Source organism: Eublepharis macularius, chromosome 6 (assembly GCF_028583425.1).
Source record: "Eublepharis macularius isolate TG4126 chromosome 6, MPM_Emac_v1.0, whole genome shotgun sequence".
NCBI classification, from domain to species: domain Eukaryota; kingdom Metazoa; phylum Chordata; class Lepidosauria; order Squamata; family Eublepharidae; genus Eublepharis; species Eublepharis macularius.
This window is the reverse complement of record NC_072795.1, coordinates 36,733,576-36,755,238: the sequence shown is the minus strand read 5'-3', so window position 1 is coordinate 36,755,238 and position 21,663 is coordinate 36,733,576. Positions and strand designations below refer to the sequence as shown.

At 42.4% G+C, this 21,663-nt stretch overlaps 1 protein-coding gene across 2 annotated transcripts in view; it reads left to right on the top strand.

The window, feature by feature from the left end:
* Positions 1-21,348, top strand: part of AGTR1 (angiotensin II receptor type 1) — a 70,562-nt gene extending 49,214 nt beyond the window's left edge. For both annotated transcript variants that reach the window (XM_054982148.1, XM_054982149.1), the window contains exon 2: positions 16,662-21,348. In XM_054982148.1, coding sequence (XP_054838123.1) covers positions 16,711-17,790 — 1,080 coding nt within the window. In that variant the 5' untranslated portion in view covers positions 16,662-16,710 and the 3' untranslated portion in view covers positions 17,791-21,348. The remainder of the gene's footprint in view (positions 1-16,661) is intronic.
* Positions 21,349-21,663: the final 315 nt, after the last annotated feature.

The following is a 21,663-nucleotide window of genomic DNA, read 5'->3' as shown; positions in this document are numbered from 1 at the left end:
GGCATTTTCCCACCGAATCAGCCCAAAATTGGTGGGGACCTTCCTCTAACCCCTCTCTAAACCCCCCCAAGTTTCAGACCGATTGGACTTTGGGGGGCCATGTTATGGCCCCCCAAAGCAGGTCCCCCTATCCTCCCATAAGAAAGCGAAGGAGCAGCATATTGTTAGCATGCTGCTGCTCATCTTCTTCATTATTTCCTATGGGGAAAAATGAAGAAGCAGGCTTCCTTTGCCAGGGGTGGCATTTTGCATGCAAAATGCCCCCTTACCGTCAGGGGCCCTTCTCCCACCCCTCCTCCCACCCCCCACCAAGGCTCAGCCTGCTCCCACTCGGGGGGGGGGGCATTTCATGGCCTCCCCAAGTAGGTGCTCTAATCTCTACCACTGACAGCTGGGGGAGGCTTGTCTTGCCAGGGGTGGCATTTTGCATGCAAAATGCCCCCCAACCCTCTGGGGCCCTTCTCCCACCCTTCCTCCCACCCCCCACCAAGGCTCAGACTGCTCCCACTTGGGGGGGGCATTTCATGGCCTCCCCAAGTAGGTGCTCTTTTCTCTACCACTGACAGCTGGGGGAGGCTTATCTTGCCAGGGGTGGCATTTTGCATGCAAAATGCCCCCTAGCACTCAGGGGCCCTTCTCCCACCCCTCCTCCCACCCCCCACCAAGGCTCAGCCTGCTCCCACTTGGGGGGGCCATTTCTTGGCCTCCCCAAGTAGGTGCTCTCAGCCCCCAAAGTCCACCTCCTACAGCCCCACACAAACCCAATTCCCCCCCAGCTGCCACACACAGACCCAAATCCACCCCCAGCAGCCCCACACCCATAACCCCAGGAACAGGCTGGCAAAGGCCAGCCCTCTCCCTTTGTTCCCTATGCTGGGAACTTCTAAACTCTCTTTCCCTGGGCAATTCTGCACAGCCCAGGGGTGCCACAATGGTGGGCACACTTCTGAGTGCCAGCTGGTCCCTGTGAAAGAGCACCTGAACCACAGACACCCTCCCTCAAATTCCCCCACCACCTACAGAGATGCCCCATTGTTCCCTATGATGGGAACCAACTGCACAACAAAGAATAAAACACGAACAACACAAAATAAAGTTTTTTAAAAATTATTTTCTCCCTTTCAAAGTACAAGTAGGCAAAGCATTATGACACATTACACCAGCAGTCCCCCACACAGAAAAATAACACAACTCACTTAACATCAGAGAATCACAAAGCACAATTCCTGTCAAAAACACTTTATTTCTTGAACAGCTTTAGGTTACACAGCAGGGGAGCACACCAAAGGGCATGGCAGCAGTATCTTACACAAAAATAACACAACTCACTTAACATCAGAGAATCACAAAAGCACAATTCCTGTCAAAAACACTTTATTTCTTGAACAGCTTTAGGATACACAGCAGGGGGGCGCACCAAAGGGCATGGCAGCAGTATCTTACACAAAAATAACACAACTCACTTAACATCAGAGAATCACCCCAAAATATTGCTGTCAAAAGCACTTTATTTCCTTAACTGCTTTAGGTTACACAGTAGGAAGGCACAACAGGGCATGAAAGCAGTGTACTACATAAAAATAACACAACTCACTTCACATCAGAGAATCACACAAACACAACTGCTGTCAAAAACGGTGAAGTGGGTTGTATTATTTTGTGTAGTACACTTCTATCATGCCCTTTGGTGCGCCCCCCTGCTGTGTATCCTAAAGCTGTTCAAGAAATAAAGTGTTTTTGACAGGAATTGTGCTTTTGTGATTCTCTGATGTTAAGTGAGTTGTGTTATTTTTGTGTAAGATACTGCTGCCATGCCCTTTGGTGTGCCCCCCTGCTGTGTAACCTAAAGCTGTTCAAGAAATAAAGTGTTTTTGACAGGAATTGTGCTTTGTGATTCTCTGATGTTAAGTGAGTTGTGTTAATTTTTCTGTGTGGGGGACTGCTGGTGTAATGTGTCATAATGCTTTGCCTACTTGTACTTTGAAAGGGAGAAAATAATTTTTAAAAAACTTTATTTTGTGTTGTTCGTGTTTTATTCTTTGTTGTGCAGTTGGTTCCCATCATAGGGAACAATGGGGCATCTCTGTAGGTGGTGGGGGAATTTGAGGGAGGGTGTCTGTGGTTCAGGTGCTCTTTCACAGGGACCAGCTGGCACTCAGAAGTGTGCCCACCATTGTGGCACCCCTGGGCTGTGCAGAATTGCCCAGGGAAAGAGAGTTTAGAAGTTCCCAGCATAGGGAACAAAGGGAGAGGGCTGGCCTTTGCCAGCCTGTTCCTGGGGTTATGGGTGTGGGGCAGGTGGGGGTGGATTTGGGTCTGTGAGGGGCTAATGTGGGGATTTGGGTCTGTGTGTGGCAGCTGGGGGGGAATTGGGTTTGTGTGGGGCTGTAGGAGGTGGACTTTAGGGGCTGAGAGGACCTACTTGGGGAGGCCATGAAATGCCCCCCCAAGTGAGAGCAGTCTGAGCCTTGGTAGGGGGGTGGGAGGAAGGGTGGGAGAAGGGCCCCAGAGGGTTGGGGGGCATTTTGCATGCAAAATGCCACCCCTGGCAAGACAAGCCTCCCCCAGTTGTCAGTGGTAGAGAAAAGAGCACCTACTTGGGGAGGCCATGAAATGCCCCCCCCCCCAAGTGGGAGCAGTCTGAGCCTTGGTGGGGGGGTGGGAGGAAGGGTGGGAGAAGGGCCCCAGAGGGTTGGGGGGCATTTTGCATGCAAAATGCCACCCCTGGCAAGACAAGCCTCCCCCAGCTGTCAGTGGTAGAGATTAGAGCACCTACTTGGGGAGGCCATGAAATGGCCCCCCCCAAGTGGGAGCAGGCTGAGCCTTGGTGAGGGGTGGGAAGAGGGGTGGGAGAAGGGCCCCTGAGGGCTGGGGGGCATTTTGCATGCAAAATGCCACCCCTGGCAAGACAAGCCTCCCCCAGCTGTCAGTGGTAGAGATTAGAGCACCTACTTGGGGAGGCCATGAAATGCCCCCCCCCCCAAGTGGGAGCAGGCTGAGCCTTGGTAGGGGGTGGGAGGAAGGGTGGGAGAAGGGCCCCTGGGGGTAAGGGGGCATTTTGCATGCAAAATGCCACCCCTGGCAAAGGAAGCCTGCTTCTTCATTTTTCCCCATAGGAAATAATGAAGAAGATGAGCAGCAGCATGCTAACAATATGCTGCTCCTTCGCTTTCTTATGGGAGGATAGGGGGACCTGCTTTGGGGGGCCATAACATGGCCCCCCAAAGTCCAATCGGTCTGAAACTTGGGGGGGTTTAGAGAGGGGTTAGAGGAAGGTCCCCACCAATTTTGGGCTGATTCGGTGGGAAAATGCCTCCCCCAGACGTCCGGGAAGACGGAGGCATTTTCCCATTGAAAAAGCCGAAAGCCGAAACAAAGCCGAAAGCCGAAACGGCTGGCCGTTTCGGCTTTCGGCTTATTCGAAAGAGATTCTTCTTTCGGCTTTCGGCTTTAGCCGAAATTTTTTGGCTTGCACACCCCTAGTGAAGACCAAACTTCCATTCAAGCAGATTAAACTTTTCAAATTCTTTCAGTAATATACTGAAACATATTTGAGGGTTTATGTTTAGTAGAAGAAGAAGAATTATATCATACCAGCTGGGCTGCTGAGAGGGGAGAGGGACAAAATTCTGGTGTCCTGGTAACCCTGGGGGCTCCATGGAGCTGGCAAAGTTATGTGATTTACTGCCACACAATGGTTAGATTTGATCTGGGTGATACAAGACAGAGGCCCAGAGGAAATATTTGTTTGGAGATCCAAGGTGGCTTTTAGCAACCTGCAAACTAGCTATGGAAGCCAGGAAAAATCCTTCTCTTTCTTTCTCCTTACTCTTGGGAGTCAGACATTCAATAAAGTGGCAGAATATGGTTCACTGTTTAACAAATTGCATGTTGTCTTTGACTGTATCATTTAGCGGGACCTTAAACCACAAGTAATCCCGATGAATGAAACCATCAAGGTCCTTCAGAATATAACCCTGAGTACCATGACCTTTTAGTTAAGGTTGTCCTAAATAGTGTAGGCAATCTAGGGATTCCCTTCTGTTTAATGAAGAGTCTTCTAATGGAGGAACCCTATCTCTGTCAGAGAAAAATTTCTTCCATCAGAGGAAGACTCCTCACTTAGCAGAATAAATGCAACCCTCTATAAACAAAATCATTTGACTGAAGATAGAACCTGCCAAACTCTGTGCATCCTTTAACATTCTAAAACGAAGTATTTGCAGGTCCATATACTGCCTTCTTAGAACACAAATATTTGGTCTGAAAAAGCTGTGTTTTAACACCACTTTTTAACTTTGAAAAGTTGGTAAAAATAACTCAGGCTCTTTCTGAAACATTAGTAACAACTGGTATGTTTAAACTGTAATTTAAAGTCAGCTTTCCTGAGACTGGGAGGAATTAAATTGTAGTTCTTGACAAAAGTTTGATATTTAGTTACATATAATTAGATATTAAAGCGTTGGTGTAATTCCTAAGAAACTGAATGAAGTTTAACCAATACAACGAACATTCTTTTGCATTAGACCCTTGCTATGAGTTTATGCAAGAGATATGGCAGGTATTCAGCTTAATGTAGTGGTTAAGAGCGGAAGGACTCTAATCTGGAGAGCCGGGTTTGATTCCCTGTTCCTCCACTTGAAGCCAGCTGGGTGACCTTGGGTCAGTCACAGCTTCTAGGAGCTTTCTCAACCCCACCCACCTTGCAGGGTGTTTGCTGTTGTGGGGATAATAATGACATACTTTGTAAACCACTCTGAGTGGGTGTTAAGTTGTCCTGAAGGGCAGTATATAAATCAAATGTTGTTGTTAAATATGATGGTTTGCAGGATTGGATCCCATGTAATTGGTCAGTCACCGAGCATAAAAACAAGGAATTGGAGTGTAGGCTGGTTGCACAGTAACCGGGGAAGGGGGAGAACTGGCTTTTTTGTTGTTGTTTTTTCTGGACAGATGCTACAACATCAAAGGACACTTTGTTCAGCTTAAGATGCATTTCTTCAAAACAGGCTGCTTTCCCACCTGGTACTTTAGTACCCAAAGTAAATCGCAGACCTCTTTTTCCAGGCCTACCAGAGTCTGGTCTTTGTCCTCCTGAGCTCTGGCCCCACATTCAGAGAATTTTCCCCTTCAGACCATTCAGTTGTTTATTTCAAGAGGGGTTAAGCTGCAGGGTGCACTAGAGAAGCATCCCAAGTGATGGACTGTTGAGAATTGCAGCCAGAGGATCCCTGCACAATAAGCTAATGGTCAAGAAGAAGAGACAAATAAAGTGTCAGAAATGAAAGGCCACATGTTGACAACTGTTGAGTCCCTGATGGACACTAAACATTAGAGGTGGGCATGGACCGGGAAAAAAACACAGGCCATCGGGCCGTGGGCCGTTGCGTTTCACGGACCACAAACTTTTCACAGACCTGCCCGGTTCACAGACCAGTTTGTCAGTTTGTGGTCTGTAATTTGGGGGGGGGGGGCTGTCAGCTGAACCCTGCCCTGTGGGAGAGCACTCATTTCCATGCTGCTTGCAAGGAGGGGCACAGGAACAGGTGCTTTAAACCCCGTGCAGGCAGGAGGAAGTCCAGGGGGAAGGCATGGACCAATGGGCTGCCGCAAAAGTCATCAGGTCCGTGGAAAATACGTCCCACATGTAAGCGCCGAAGGGAGTTTAAATGTTAAAGCACCCCTTTCCCCATGACTTGCAAGCCACACAGAAAGGGGCACTTTGCAACCTCCCTCAGCTTGCTTCAGCTGATCCTCAGGACTCCCCCATGGGTCAGCTGGAGCAAGCCAAGGGGGTTTAAATGTTAAAGCACTTTGCAACCCAGCACAACTTGCTTCAGCTTTCTGGCCGGGGAGGAAGTTCCCCCACCCGTCATCTGAAGCCAGGCCTGTAGGGGAGTGCCCATTTCCATGCCATTTGCAACTGAGGGGCAGGAAAATGGGTGCTTTAAACCCCACACCTTGCTTCAGCTGGCAGGCAGGGAAATCCCCGCCTGTCAGCTGAAGCCAGCCCCACCAGAAGCACCCAGTTCTGTGCTGCTTGCAAGCAAGAGGCACAGAAATGGGCACTTTAAACCCAGGGCCTTGATTCAGCTGGCAGGCGAGGAAGTCCCAGGGAAGGCACAGACCAACAAACCGGCCCAAAAGTCATCGGGTCCATGGAAAACGCACATCCCACGATCCTCTGGTTTACAAACGCTGAACCGGGCCGATCCATGTCAAATTTTTGTCTGTTTTCCAGTACGTGCCTATCTCTTCTAAACATACTGAGTAGGCAGGGTGTAATCCCAATGAAAGCTGGAAATAATGTTTGAAAAATGGCAAAGAAAAATTTTGAATTTTGTGTGGGCAGGCAAGAAACCACGTGTTAAAATGAAAGTGTTACAGGATGCGAAAGAAAGAGGTGGCTTGCAACTGCCCAACTTAAGACTGTACTATGAAGCAATTTGTTTGACATGGGTAAAGGATTGGATAACGTTGAAAAATCGCAAGCTTCTGGCATTGGAAGGTTGTAAGAAAATATTTGGATGGCATGCATACCTATGGTACGACAAAATAAAAGCGGACTCTCTGTTTCTGCATCATTATATTAGAAGAAGCCTCTTCACAATTTGGAAGAAATATAAGATGTATCTGGAAGATCAAATCCCCTCGTGGGTGGTCCCATATGAAGTAATAGACCTGAGAACTGTCGAGAACGAACAGCAACGTTTAACTTACAAGGAGATAACACAAATACAATATTCAACATTAAGAATAAAGTCACAAGAAGAATTGTTTCCTTGCTATAGTTGGTTTCAATACAGACAGATAAGGGATCTTTACAAATCGGACTGCTCAAGAGGAGGAATAAGAATGGAAAATACAGAATTGGAAGAAGTAATGCTACAAGAAGGCAAGAAACAAATCTCAAAGATCTATAAGATACTTCTAAAATGGTACACTGAGGATGAAACAGTGAAAGTACAGATGGTGAAGTGGGCAATAAATTTTCATAAAGAAATAGCAATGGAGGCATGGGAGCACTTGTGGAAGAATACAATTAAGATTACAACGTGTACGAATATTAAAGAAAATGTATATAAGATGATATACAGATGGTACCTAACACCGAAGAAAATTGCGCTGGGGAACGCTAAAATGTCAGATAAGTGCTGGAAATGCAAAAAGCACGAAGGATCATTATACCATATGTGGTGGACTTGTGAAGTAGCGAAGCAGTACTGGGGAGATATAATAGAAGTAATTAATGAGGTGTTACAAACCCAAATAAATAAGAACCCAGAACTGCTGCTACTAAACTGGGGAATGGAGAATGTTCCAGTGCAAAATAGAACATTGTTATTCTATATGACAGCTGCAGCAAGATTACTGTATGCGCAGAAATGGAAAGTGCAAGAAGTACCTACTGTAGAGGACTGGATTTACAAATTGCTGTACATGGCAGAGATGGATAAAATGACAAGAAAACTTAAAGACCTGGATCCGGGACAGTATTTGGCGGACTGGGCGAAACTGAAACAATTTTTGGAAAAAAAATGGGATGTGAAAGGAGAACTGTGGCAGTTTGAGAACTTTTGAAATAAGACATTTTAAACAGAAGAGAGAAGTGACTTTTACCATTAAGAATTTATATCTATTTTTAATCTAAGCTTGGATTATAATATAGCAGAAGAGGGGTGAAATTTAGAACTGATTTTTTAAAGAATAAGATAGGGAGGTTACGATAAGTAATACCTTTCTCAGAGTATATGAATAAGGGAATAGTTAAATAAATATACTGATGGGGCATACTATATATACTATTATGTTGGTAGATCAGATTGTATATTATATAATGAATGTGCAGTATGGTGCTGTGTGCGGTGCCACATTGGTGGCAGGGCGCACAGTAGGGGTGTTAATACATATTATAATGACAATAGTATATTTGATAGAATATATGTTTAAAAGAAATAGAATATGTTTAAATTAAGACTTTTGTTATATATTATATTATATTATATTATATTATATTATATTATATTATATTATATTATATTATATTATATTATATTATATTATATTATATTATACTGGTCTGCTATATTGAGGGGTATAAGATTTATACTATATTGATTGTATAATTGATAGATGTATATTATACTGATAGAATATTTGATAGTATAATTGATAGAAGTATGTTATATTGATAGGACGTTTGATATATATGATAGAATACCTGAAAAAAAAATTAGAATGTGCTTAGACTAAGGGAATTATCAAGTAATAAGAGGGGGTAAGGGTTGGAAAGCTGTTGGAAGTCGATAGAGAGGGGGGAGGGAAAGGGTGGGGGATAGGGTTAATTAGATATTGAGGGAATGTATGTATTGAATTTGAAAAGTATACTCACCAATAAAAATTTTCTAAAAAAAAAAAAAAAGCTGGAAATAATGCCCCCCCCAAAACATTCAAGTGTATTGTCCTTTTTAAAAAGTTTATTCTTTATAAATGATACTGAAAATGAGATTACTAATCTATATTTTAATATGGAATAATTTGTCCAATAGTTGTTTTAAAATAATAATATTCATTAAAATTCTTTAATAATAACATATCCAATCAAGTTTATTACATTAATTGCTGTGAATTCTATCCCCTTAAAATAAAGATGTTCGTTTAAATTATTGCTCTTTAAACTTAATTATCCATATTAGAAAATGGCCATATTCATAGTAGGACTATCACAGACAAAAGCCAGACAGATTTGCCTAAGAACCGATATAAAAAGAACAGCTCTACGAAAGTCTGGTTAGAGTTTATCGAGTTGCTTAGAGCAAAATGAAAGAGAGAAAAACTGGACATTGGAGGAGAGTTATACAAGCCTTGGCTCTCTACTCATTAATCTATCTGCATTTACTTTTTTAAAAAGGTTTCTTTTTCTAAACCATAAAACACCGATGCCAACTTTACTACAAATATTTGGTCAAATTTTGCATAAAAGAAGAAAATCATGTCTATGGAAAATAGAGGCTGCAGGGACTGAATCCAGCCACCTTTTCCTCTCAATCTTGTCCAGTTTTCTCCTTAGTACAGCCCATATTCCATGTGGACCTTATACATGTAAGACCCATGATCCCCTGCACAGACTTATTTAGTGGCCAAAGGCGATTCATTCATTTTTCAGTAGAAACACTGGTTGGATCCAATTCATTACTTTAATTCCTTTATAGCATCTTTTCCTAAAACTAAATATTCTTATTCTGCATATCTAGGAAGTTCTGTGGTAATAGGCAATAAACAGGATGCATATAATCTCTTCATGCCATTATTCTGTTAATTTCACATATACCTCTGCCTTGATTTTGATCCATATTTATTTTAGTAAGAGTGACAAAGCATATCCAAGTTTGTTTGAAACATAAAGCCAACATGCTTGTTAATCAGATGCCAATTAGCAAGAGACCTGCGTCTGAATGCTGAGGTTTTGTTTTCATTAATAGCTTGTACATGCCAGTGATCCAAGACGACCTCTTAAGTGATTCACTAAAAACACATATAATTCTGTTGTTTGTTTTGGTCTCTAGAGAGCAGCCAAAACATCTCTTAAGAAAGTTATGCAGATGCCAACCATTTTTACTCATAATGTAATGGCGTCTGAAAATCTTATCTAGTACCTAGCAATCATACTATATTTAGAATTTACATTGATAAGAAATGCAGTCGAAAGAACATTTCTAAATAGCGTAATTTGGGGGGAGGGGAGCCAGCTATTTTTTTTTCTAGGAGAGTCCAAGAAAAATTATTTACACTTACATTCAAGACCTAGCAATTTTACAAAATATTATTACATTTATGTTCAGTTCAAGCCTTAGCTCTTCCTGTACTCCAATGTATTTATGTATTGGTTGTTGTGGATTTTCCAGGCTGTATAACCGTCGTCTTGGCATTGTAGTTCCTGACGTTTCGCCAGCAGCTGTGACTGGCGTCTTCAGAGATGTAGCACCAAAAGACAGAGATCTCTCAGTGTCACAGTGTGGAAAAGAAGTTGGCAGGTTATTTATATCTACTCAGAAAGGTAGGGTCGGGCTGAGTCATCCTGTAAGAGTTTCCCAGGTTGTGGAATGCTAATGGAGGGAGGTTTCACTGTATCCTGAGGAGGTTCTTTGGTGCTTGATATGCTAATCTTCTCTGCAGGGCTATTGTCGGGTATAGAGTAGTTTGTTAGCCTGGTGTTTTTCAGGACTGAAAACCATGCTCTATTCATTCTTAAGGTCTCTTCTTTCCTGTTGAAATTGTGCTTATGCTTATGAATTTCGATGGCTTCCCTGTGCAATCTGACGAAGTAGTTGGAAGTGTTGTCCAGTATGTCCTGGAATAGGATACTATGTCCTGTTTGAGTTAGGCTATGTTCAGCCACTGCTGATTTTTCAGGATGGCCAAGTCTGCAGTGTCTTTCATGTTCTTTTATTCTTGTCTGGATGCTACGCTGTGGGGTCCCGATGTTAACTTGTCCACAGCTGCAGGGTATGCGGTATACTCCTGCAGAGGTGAGGGGGTCTCTACTGTCTTTTGCTTATCGTAGTATCTGTTGTATTTTTCTGGTGGGTCTGAATACTGCTTGAAGGTTGTGCTTTTTCATAAGCTTTCCCATCTGATCAGTGATTCCTTTGATATATGGCAAAAACACTTTTCCTGTGGAAGACTGTTTTTCCTTGGTTGTTTGATTTATCCTTGGTTTAATTGCTCTTCTGATTTCATTTCTGGAGTAGCCATTTGCTTGAAGTGCATGGTTTAGATGATTAGTTTCCTCGTTGAGAAAGTGCGGTTCACATGTCCGTCTTGCACGGTCTACTAATGTTTTTATTATGCCTCTTTTCTGTCGAGGGTGGTGATTGGAGTTTTTGTGTAAGTACCGATCTGTGTGAGTTGGTTTCCTGTAGACCTTGTGACCTAACTGAAAGTTTGTTTTGAGGATGACCAAGGTATCTAGAAATTGAAGTTTCCCCCTGATTTCTTTCTCCATGGTGAATTGTATGCTCAGGTGGATATTGTTGAGATGGTTTAAAAACTCCATCAATTCTTCCTTACCATGGCTCCAAATGATAAAGGTATCATCTGCGAACTGGAACCAGACTGCAGGTTTGTGGGGTGCTGATTCTAGAGCTGTTTTTTCAAAATGTTCCATGTAGAAGTTTTCTATAACTGGGCTGAGAGGGTTTCCCATGGCCACCCCATCCATCTGCCATAGAATTCGTTATCCCATTGGAAGTAACTGGTTGTCAGACAATGTATGTATTGTTTTATGTATGTATTGTTTTAAAGATTTCAGTCGATCCTCAAGGAAATTTATACACAAAAGGTTAAATACACTGTAGCAGTCCTTGGTCCTCTGGTTGGCAGCAAAGGCCAAAGTGACCTTCATTTCCCTCCTGTAGTCCCTGGGCAATTGGCAATTGAACAGTCCCGTTTCTGCAGGGACCAGGATGTAAGCGTCCTCCAATAACTCCTTTTCTACCAATGGAGATAGTGTAATTTGTAGGAGGGAGGAAAGGTTGGAGCCTCCTAGTGGCCCTTAGTTGTCTGGCCAGCAGGCTTAACGTTTCCCCAGTCAGATCAGAGGATCCTTCACCACCAGCAGGCTCTTCCCACCACCACCCAGCTGGCCAGCGAGGGGTGGGGGGGAATGTCAGCAATGACCCAACTTGCTGATGTTACTTCCATGCACCAATAAGTTACTTCAATGCATCACTGTGGGGGGGGGGGGGCTGGGGACATTTTGGTACATGAGCAAAACTCTGTGGTTAAACCATAGCATTTCGCACAAATGCCAGAGCATCCCTGGCATCTCCTGGCAACGTACTGACATCACTTCCAGGTGAATGGGAGTGATGTCAGCAAAGCACCAGTGGTGTGATGATGTTACCAGCAAGCGCCCTGCAACCTAGTAAATCCCTCCACCCTCTGCAGGTTGTTGGGGGGACCCAGCAACCCTACTGGCCAATGACGGAGAACATAGCGGCATTCCCCTCATGGCTGTGCTTTATTTACTTACTTACTTATTTGGAAAATGTCTGTGCTGGCCTCTTGAGGGAACCTGACATTTAATAACTTAATTGGGCAGATTAGCAAACAAAGCAATTTTGCATCAGAATTCTTTAACCATCAAAACTATCCCAGTCACCTCCCCTATATAATTAAGCTATGTTGATTACAAACATTAATTCAAGGAGACATATAGCTAGCATTTTACCAAATGTCTCTGACCCTACCAGTTTAGAAATAGATAGGCTAGAAGGGACCACACTGAGCAATATTTAGTAATAATAATGCTTCAGAAGTATAAAATAGTACATGTTGGAGGCCTAGGAACAAAGAGAGAAAAATTCTTCCCTCCCAGTATTCTGTAAGTTCTTAGAGATCTCAAAAGGCCAGTTTTCCATTTCCGGGGGCAGGGGGGGGGATTAGCTGACTCTCAGCTGTTCTGAATATTCAAAAGGCAATGAGCATGCTTAGTATGTATCAGGCTGCACTTTTTCCATTTAAAAATTAATATTTTTCTTCATAGTAAGGAAGTTCACTAAGTTTGTAGAATAATTAACCATGAAGTTTACTTTTAGAGCAACCAAACTTAGGGTCCATGGGGACACCAAATTGGGGGGAATAACTTATTTGGAAATTTCTCCCACATATTTCCCAGAACTATCCTTAAGGGCTTGAGCAAGACAATTTCTCATCTACTCCATTTTTAGTTTACCCGACTCTTGATTACTCTTAACAATTTGTGCCTTATAAAGTGTGCCTTCTAAAGCAATCTGTGCCTTCTAAAGCATGTCAGTTCTTCAGTGCATCTTGCTTTCTTTTAGCTAATCTGCCATGCCTAGGAGCCTGCATGCCTAAGGACCTCATGCCACGTATGTGGAAACAATTGCCAGCCCCCTCTTACCTTGAAACCAGGGGGTAGGGGGTGGGGTGGATGGCAGCCCTATCCATGTATCTCTCATGCACGCTTTGCATGTGCTCGCTCCAGAGGCCTTTAGGTGACATTGCTACCAGTTGAAAGTGGAAGTGACAGCATCTCCTTGGGGAAAAATTGGCCCCCAACACATTTTTGCTATGTTTGGGGCCAGTTTGGCCCCAAAGAGGTATCATTGCTTCTGGTTTCAGTGATGTCACCAGCGGGCCTCCAGAACCCACATGTGCTATTTCACTGCGTGTTCCAGCGCTCCCACCCTGCACCCTCCCTCCTCCTCCTGCTCACTTCTCCCCCCCCCCACATCAGCAAGGTAAGCAGTGTCAGGGGGCTGGCATCCCTAGGAAATAACTATCTTGTCTGGCTGGGTGGCCTGTTTTGTGCTGCACAGAGCTTTACGCTTGGGGTGTTGAGTGCCCTGACAGTGGTGACCAGAGCAGACTTATTTGTGCAATTTCATACAGAGATTCTGCCATAGCATTACATGGTAAGTCTTAGTTCACAAATAATTAAAGCATAGGGTTACCTGCACTAATATTTAAAAAAAGAAGTTAATAAGTATGACTTTATTGCTGCAGATCAGCTGTTTAATTATGTTAACCCAAGTTTAACCAAGCAATCACATTTTGTGATTTCATTTCACAGTGTGGAAACAAATGGTTGTAAAGTTCTCATGGAACTTGGGTTGCCAATGTCCGGGTGGAGCCTGGAGATCTCCCAGAATTACAACTGATCTCAAGACTACTGAGTCAGTTCCTCTGAAAAAAATGGCTGTTCTGGAGGTAGACATGCCAGGTGCCCTGCGATGGTGAAAGATACTCTGCCAGCAACCCACATTTCCCACCAACACTCCTTCAGCCAGCAGAAATAAAAAAAATTAATCACAGTCTTCACACACTTGATATGACATCATAGGGAAAACTCAGTTTTACCATAGGGTTCCAGCTATCCCAAGGAAACTGGGAGTAATATTACATTGCTCCCAGTTTCCTTGGGAGTAAGGTCACATTGCACACAATAACAGTGCCCCCTATGTCCCCACCCCTATATCTTGCCAGGTGCCAACCATTGGCTGGCAACCCTTAAGAGTGAACTCTATGGTGTTATTTATTTTATTTATGTCATTTATAGTCCACCTTTCCCACTGAGACTCAAGGCAGATTACATAGTATTAGATTAGTACAATCAGCATCAAGTACATTTCAATATAGTATTCAAGGACATTTCCATAAACAATGCCATAGATAAATAAATAAACAATGATAAATAAATAAACAATGCCATAGGTAAATAGATACAAGTTTAAAAGACATAGTATTAGCAAGAATCCAATACAGAGTAGAAAAAAATACTGAAGCAGAATCAGTTCTAGGACTAGCATTGGACAGCATGGGGCACTGGTGGTACATAGGAGTACATATTTAAAGCAACAGATAATATGTAAGGTAATATAGTGATGACGACTATGGTCCCTAACTCATTAGCGAAGCATCTGAGACCTCATCCCTGCAATATAGCCCTCACTTTTGAGTAAAAGCCCCACTGAAGTCCCTGCCCTCCCCAAGATCCACCCCAAAATCTTCAGGAATTTCCCCATCCAAGAGGTGGCAACCTTAGACCCTACAGAAGATGCACATGTGATGTGCAAAATCAAAAAGAGTCCAGTGGCACCTTTAAGACTAACCAATTTTATTGTAGCATAAGCTTTCGAGAATCAAGTTCTCTTCGTCGGATGCATGGTACAGAAACTGGTCAAATATAGAAGAGGAGGGGGGAGGAGGGGAGGAGAGAGAAGATGCAGTTAGGGGGGGAGAGGGATGTAACCCAAACATTCCTTTGCTAGTAAATGTAAACATCTCCTCTTGGTATGGAGATTAATTGGCTTGTGTGAGGCTTCAAAGGAGTTTGCCGTGTTGGTTTGTAGCAGCAAAACAACCAGACCATCCAATTCCAATGTAGTATAAGCCTTCGATAACCACAGCTCTCCCCATCAGATGCATCTGACAAAGAGAACTGTGGTCCCCGGAAGCCCACGCCAGGTGCCACTGGGCTCCCCCAGACCCCGCCTCTGTAAAGGAAATCTGTTACCTGTGATAATGTGATAACCATTCATAGTCCCTATTCAGTCCCATCTTGACAGAGTCAAATTTGCATATGAATTCCAATTCAGCAGCCTCCCATTGGATTTTGTTTTTGAAAGGTTTCTGTTGAACTACAGCAACCTTTAAGTCTTTGATGGAATGTCCTGGTAGATTGAAGTGTTCTCCCACTGGTTTCTGGATGTTTCCATTTCTAATGTCAGATTTATGTCCATTTATTCTTTTGCGTAGAGGTTGGCTGGTTTGTCCAATGTACAGAGTAGAAGGACATTGTTGGCACATGAGGGCATATATCAGATTGGAGGATGAGCACCTGTAAGAGCCAGAGACACTGTAGTTGATGCCATTGGGTCCTGTAATTGTGTTCCCTGGGTAGATATAGGGGCAGAGCTGGCATCTGGGTCTGTTGCAGGGCCTGGTACCTGTGCTGGTGACTCTGCTGGCCGATTCATGATTGTGAGTGAGAAGTCATTTAAGGTTGGGGGGCTGTCTGTAGGCAAGGAAAGGTCTTCCACCCAGGGCTTCTGAGAGAGAGGTATCATTTTCCAGGATGGGTTGTAGCTCACTGATGATACATTGGATGGGTTTGAGCTGGGAGCTATAGGTGACAACCAGTGGTGTTCTGTTGTTAGTTCCTTTAGGTTTGTCCTGGAGCAGGCTGTTTCTGGGTACTAGTCTGGCCCTGTTGATTTGTTTCTTCACTTCATTTGGTGGGTACTGTAGTCCCAAAAATGCTTGTTGTAAATCTCTTAAGTGTGAGTCTCGGTCGAGAGCATTGGAGCAGATACGGTTGTAACGTAAGGCTTGGCTGTAGACAATAGACCGAGTGGTATGTTTAGGGTGGTAGCTGGAGGCATGTAAATATGAGTATCGGTCTGTTGGTTTCCGGTATAAGGTGGTATTTATTCGTCCATTATGTAGTTGTACAGTGGTGTCCAGGAAGTGTACCTGTTGTGTAGAGTGGTCCAGGCTTAGGTTGATAGTAGGGTGAAAGTTATTGAAGTCCTGATGAAATCTCTCAAGGGCTTCCTTCCCATGGGTCCAAATGATGAAGATGTCATCCAGGAATCTTAAGTATAATAGTGGTTCCAGTGGGTGGGAGCTGAGGAAGCGTTGCTCCAAGTCTGCCATGAATATGTTAGCATATTGTGGTGCCATGCGTGTGCCCATGGCTGTGCCATTAATCTGTAGATATAAGTTGTCACCAAATTCGAAGTAATTGTGAGTGAGTACGAAGTGACAAAGTTCAGTGGCGAGGTGTGCTGTGGTTTTGTCCGGGATAATATTCCTTATGGCTTGCAGTCCATCCGCATGTGGGATATTGTGTATAAAGCCTCCACATCCATGGTTGCCTGAACTCAAACAATATGCCAAGAGGGACCTGGTAGCATCTCTGTTTCCTCAAATTCTGTGACATTTCCCAGCCCTGAGAAACTTCCCTCACTGAATCCAGAATTTACTTCATAAAACATAGCAATATCACAGTGTGTTTAACATTTTCTGTAATTGGTATCCACATTTCTTGTGCACGGATCTCTTGAATGAGTGTCCAGTACCTTTAAACATAGCGGCAACACAAAAGTAATAACTTTCTCATTTTTCTACCTCAGGTGAACTTGACATCAGATTTCCAAATATCCTTGGTCTGAACTGATCAAGATGACGCTGAATATGTCCAGTGAAGAAGAATATAAAAGAGTCAGTGTTGAGTGTGCCCATTCAGGAAGGCATGAGTTCATATACATCATGGTTCCAACAGTGTACGCTATCATTTTCATCATTGGTATATTTGGAAACAGTTTGGTTGTAATTATCATTTACTGCTACATGAAGTTAAAAACTGTGGCAAGTGTCTTTTTGTTAAATTTAGCGCTGGCTGATTTGTGTTTCCTAATGACTTTGCCTCTGTGGGCTGCCTACACCGCCATGCAGTACCGCTGGCCTTTTGGCAACTGCTTATGTAAGTTAGCTTCAGCTGCTGCAACCTTCAACCTGTATGCCAGCGTGTTTCTCCTGACGTGCCTTAGCATTGACCGGTATTTGGCAATAGTGCATCCAATGAAGGCCCGACTTCAGCGTACAATGCTCATTGCTCGGATAACTTGCATCATAATCTGGCTATTGGCAGCTCTTGCAAGTTTACCTGTCATTATTCACCGAAGTGTATTTATCATTGATGCTAACAATGTGACAGTATGTGCTTTTCGGTATGAGACCACCAACAACACAACTCTGAAAGTTGGATTAGGTTTATCAAAAAACATTTTGGGATTCTTGATCCCCTTTGTGATCATTTTAACGAGTTATACATTAATCTGGAAGACCCTGAAAAAGGCTTATCAGATTCAGAAAAACAAGACCAGAGGAGATGATATTTTTAAGATGATTATTGCAATCGTACTTTTCTTCTTCTTTTCTTGGATTCCTCATCAAATATTCACATTTCTGGATGTACTGATGGAACTTGGTGTGATTTCGGGTTGCTCTATCATGGATATTGTGGATACAGGTATGCCCTTCACAATCTGCTTAGCTTACTTTAACAACTGTCTGAATCCCGTCTTTTATGGCTTTTTTGGGAAAAAATTTAGGAAATACTTCCTTCAGCTCCTCAAATATATTCCCCCAAATGTCAGTCACTCTAGTTTAACAACAAAGATGAGTACTCTTTCCTACCAACCTTCAGAAAACTTAATCCTACCTGTCAGAAAAAAGGGTGGGCTCTTGGACATTGAGTGATGGATTTACAGCGCGTCTTCTTCAACATGCTAGCAAGAGTGATGATGGTTCTCATGCTCCCAGCCACCATGTTAAACTACCGAAAGCATCATCCAGTGAAAATTGAGCATGTCCTTTCATTTCATAGTGCTAAAAGGATTGTTGGTGGTCTGCAAGTGAGCACTAACCAAAGTAGGTAGATAGTGGTGTTCATCAACTTTCTGCCTTATGGTTCTGAATGTATACGGTACAGATGGGAAGATTTCAGTATGTGCTAGAAAGTGTGATCAAATTGCCTATTTCATCATAGTCATTCTATGAAATTTTTTTTCGAATATGTGGAAGCAGTTTAGATCTAACCTTTTGTGATCTTATGCACAGGAGGTTTGTCTTCAAAGTCCTGAAAAGAAAGTAAAAGGCATGCATTTTTTCAAGAAACATTGATGTTGTTTATTATACAATACTCAAAATGTAGTCAAAATACCTATAACACATAGGCATATATCATATGTACATAAACAAAGTTCATTCCACTGTCAGCAGGAAATTTAAGGCTCTTAGAATTGTGCCTGAATATACTTGTAGTATTAGTAGTACAGTTATTTATGGCTAGAATGTATCTATAAATCAAAATTAACGTGCATTTTGTATAATATTTCCTTTTCTAACATGACTTTTCTGATAAACATGAATCAATGCCACAAATTCAGAAAATAAGATTGACTGAAAAAAACATGCTTGATTCCACAGATGTATTTTTCTTTGAGCTATTGGGGGGGAACATATTTGAGAAGCAAGAAGACAAAGAAATGCATATTTGCATTTCTTTGTCATCTCTCCCAATAACATGGACCCCAAGGCAAGAGTTGTGAAAACAGATCCTTTGGAGGAATGCAGAGATTATCAAACAGACCAGCAGTGCTATCAAAGTCGACCATGGCTTCTGCTGTAAGATGCTGTGCTTGCTGCCCAATCCAACACAGCCTTGATGGTGAACTATTTACCCCAAGTAGCATCCTTTTGCATTTGTGGGATCCAATCTAGTAAGAAAATGTATTACAGGAAATTCACTCTTGTTGAAAAATGATACCTACTGGACCCGTTTTCAGATGGTTTACTTTTATACATTGGGAACACTTGCAGTCTGGACTTCTTTCCCAGAGCTCAAATAACATGTAGATAGGTCTCAGGTGATGTCCAATTCAGGCAGAATCAAGAAGTGAAGCCACAATTTCAGCAATAGAACTATGCCATGTGTCTCCAACTATTCCTTCAATGTTGGGTCCCCTCGGACAAGTTTATAGAGGTCCATTCCAGATAGAGTTGCCAACCTCCAGGTGGAGCTGGTGATCTTCTGAATTACAACTGATCTCCAGAACAGAGGTTATTTCCACTGGAGCAAAGGGCTGCAATGGAGGGTGGACTCTATGGCAATAAGCCCCAGTGAGGTCCCTTCCCAAACCTCACCTTCCCCTGGCTCCACCTCCAAATCTCCAGGAATTTCCAAACCCAGAGCTGGCTATGCAAGCATGGGGTGGAATATTTGATTCTTTGTTAGTTTGTTAAGCATGCCAGGCAGGATGTGTTGCTGGAACAGAGAGAAGAGAAAGCAGCCTAACACATTTTATCCACACGTAGACATGAAATCTCATAACCTTAGCCTCTAGCAAAAGTTTGTGCAAGTGTGCATCAGCCAAATTTCATTCCTTTTCTTCTAATACATACCATTAATGGTATGCACAGTCAGTCCTTTTACATTTTCCCTTTACACAGATATTTACAGTTCTGCAGAAAAGGATGGCATGGATAGAGTTGTTCCCATGGTGAGCAGATAGCTGCCTGTGTGATCCCAGCTGCTTGGAAAACGGCAGCCCCAGTCATGGAAATAGCTGATGTACACTGACACAGACTTTCATAGAGAAATTCTGCAATGTAAACAGCTCTTTTAGCCAAACACAATTTCCTCTGGATTGCATCCACTGGTTACAACCATCATTACATATACTCCTAATTACCCTCTTATGATCATAGTGAAATACCTTATGAATAAAGCATGTTTTGGATTCGGGTTTTTTTTTCATTTTTAGAGAATTTTTCTACTTAAAGTGAAACACAAACACTATATGCAAATGCAATGTGCATTTGTTTGTGCCCTACCCTCAATGTTCTTGTTGGTATTAATAGATGGCCCCTCTACCAAAGAGAAGAACACAGCTCTGAATTAATGCAGGAATGCCTTTCCTGGTCATTGCTTGCCTACACTTACAGAAGGCAGTTACTTTCTGCTGGCAGAGTTCTTTTCAAGTGTTAGCTAGCTGAATGTGTAAATAAATGTATTTATTTCTATTTATTAAATAATTAAGCTTCATTTCTCACATCATGGATTAGAGATCACAAATGTAAACTGTATAAAACAGGGATGTGCTCCCAAAAAAACTCTTGGTATAAAAATCTGTTCAATTTTTACCCTTTTAAATTATTTATTCATTGTTCATTATTTGTTTTGTCCCCGTGTTTGTCCTCCTCTTTCCCACTTATTGTATGGCCATGGTGGAGTAGAGACAAGCATGTGCTGGCAGGGGTTAAGAAACTTCTTGTCCCTGTCTACTCACCTCCAAAGTATTTCAAACACTTACATTTTGAGGTGCTGTGCCACAGGCAATGTAGTCCCTGGGTGCCTAATGGTAAGGACATCATACACTCTGGGGGCCAAGCTACACATGACGAATGACACTTGAACGGCAAGTGTATTTCTCCCTGTTCACTTGCCCTCCACTCAATCCACTTGCCGTTCAAGTGTCATTCGTCACTTGTAGCTTGGCCCTGGGACTACATTTCCCAGTGTGCACAAAGTCACAAGGTCCAGATCAGAAGAGCAGCTAAGCCATTGGAGGAATTAGAACACGGGAGAACAGAAATATTTCGCCCACCCCTGTTCTTTCTGGTCACCTGGCTGGCTTAGTCTTACCTAGCCAGGAGCAGCAACAGCAATGGCCCTAGCCCAGGCTTGCACCCCAGCACTGTCACCATTCTATGCAATAAGAGGGGAGGAGGAAAGCTTAGGCGTCAGCTACATTCTCTTCTTTCCCCTTTCCCTCTTTTCTGATCAAACTAGACAGCGAGGTACCAAAATCACACAGAGATCCAAGCATTAACTAATATTAGTTAGTAACTTTAATTACTTTTTTGTTTGAATGACATTAACTAAAATGTCTTTTATTATTTAATTGTTAATATCTGCATGAACATCCCTAGTGTAAAATGTGTATATATGTATATATTCAAATCTCTATAAATTAAATTATATTATAAACATTCAGCAATTACTTGGTGATACAGGGAACACTATGCCCAAAGAACTGTATTATCAATATTTTGTGAGCGTTTCCATTACAATGCTTCTTTTCAAACAGCTGAAATTAGTAATCTGACTGCTGCAGATGTATATGAGTTTCCTATGGAGTTTATCTCTCTTTTGATAGTTTCATCTACATATATTGTAAACAAGAAGAACTATAAATGTAGCCAAACTTTGTTTTTGTTTGATGAATGTGCCAGCAAAACAGTACAAGATGCTAATATATTTACAGTGCAATCCTGAACAGAGTTACTCCAGTCTAAGATCATTGATTCCAATAGGCTTAGACTGGAGTAACTCTGTTTATGATTGCACTATTGGTTTCTTTTATTATATATTGTCTTGTATGTAATATTCAAACACTATAAAAACTTATATAGATTCAATATCTGTAAAAGCTGTGAAAGACGTAACTTGTATTATACACTACTAATCCAAGATTACTACTAATTTTGGATAGTAGTAATACTAACTACTAATCCAATCCTCAGAATTGTTCTTTATGTTGGGTGTATGTTTTGTGGTGTGTGTTAACT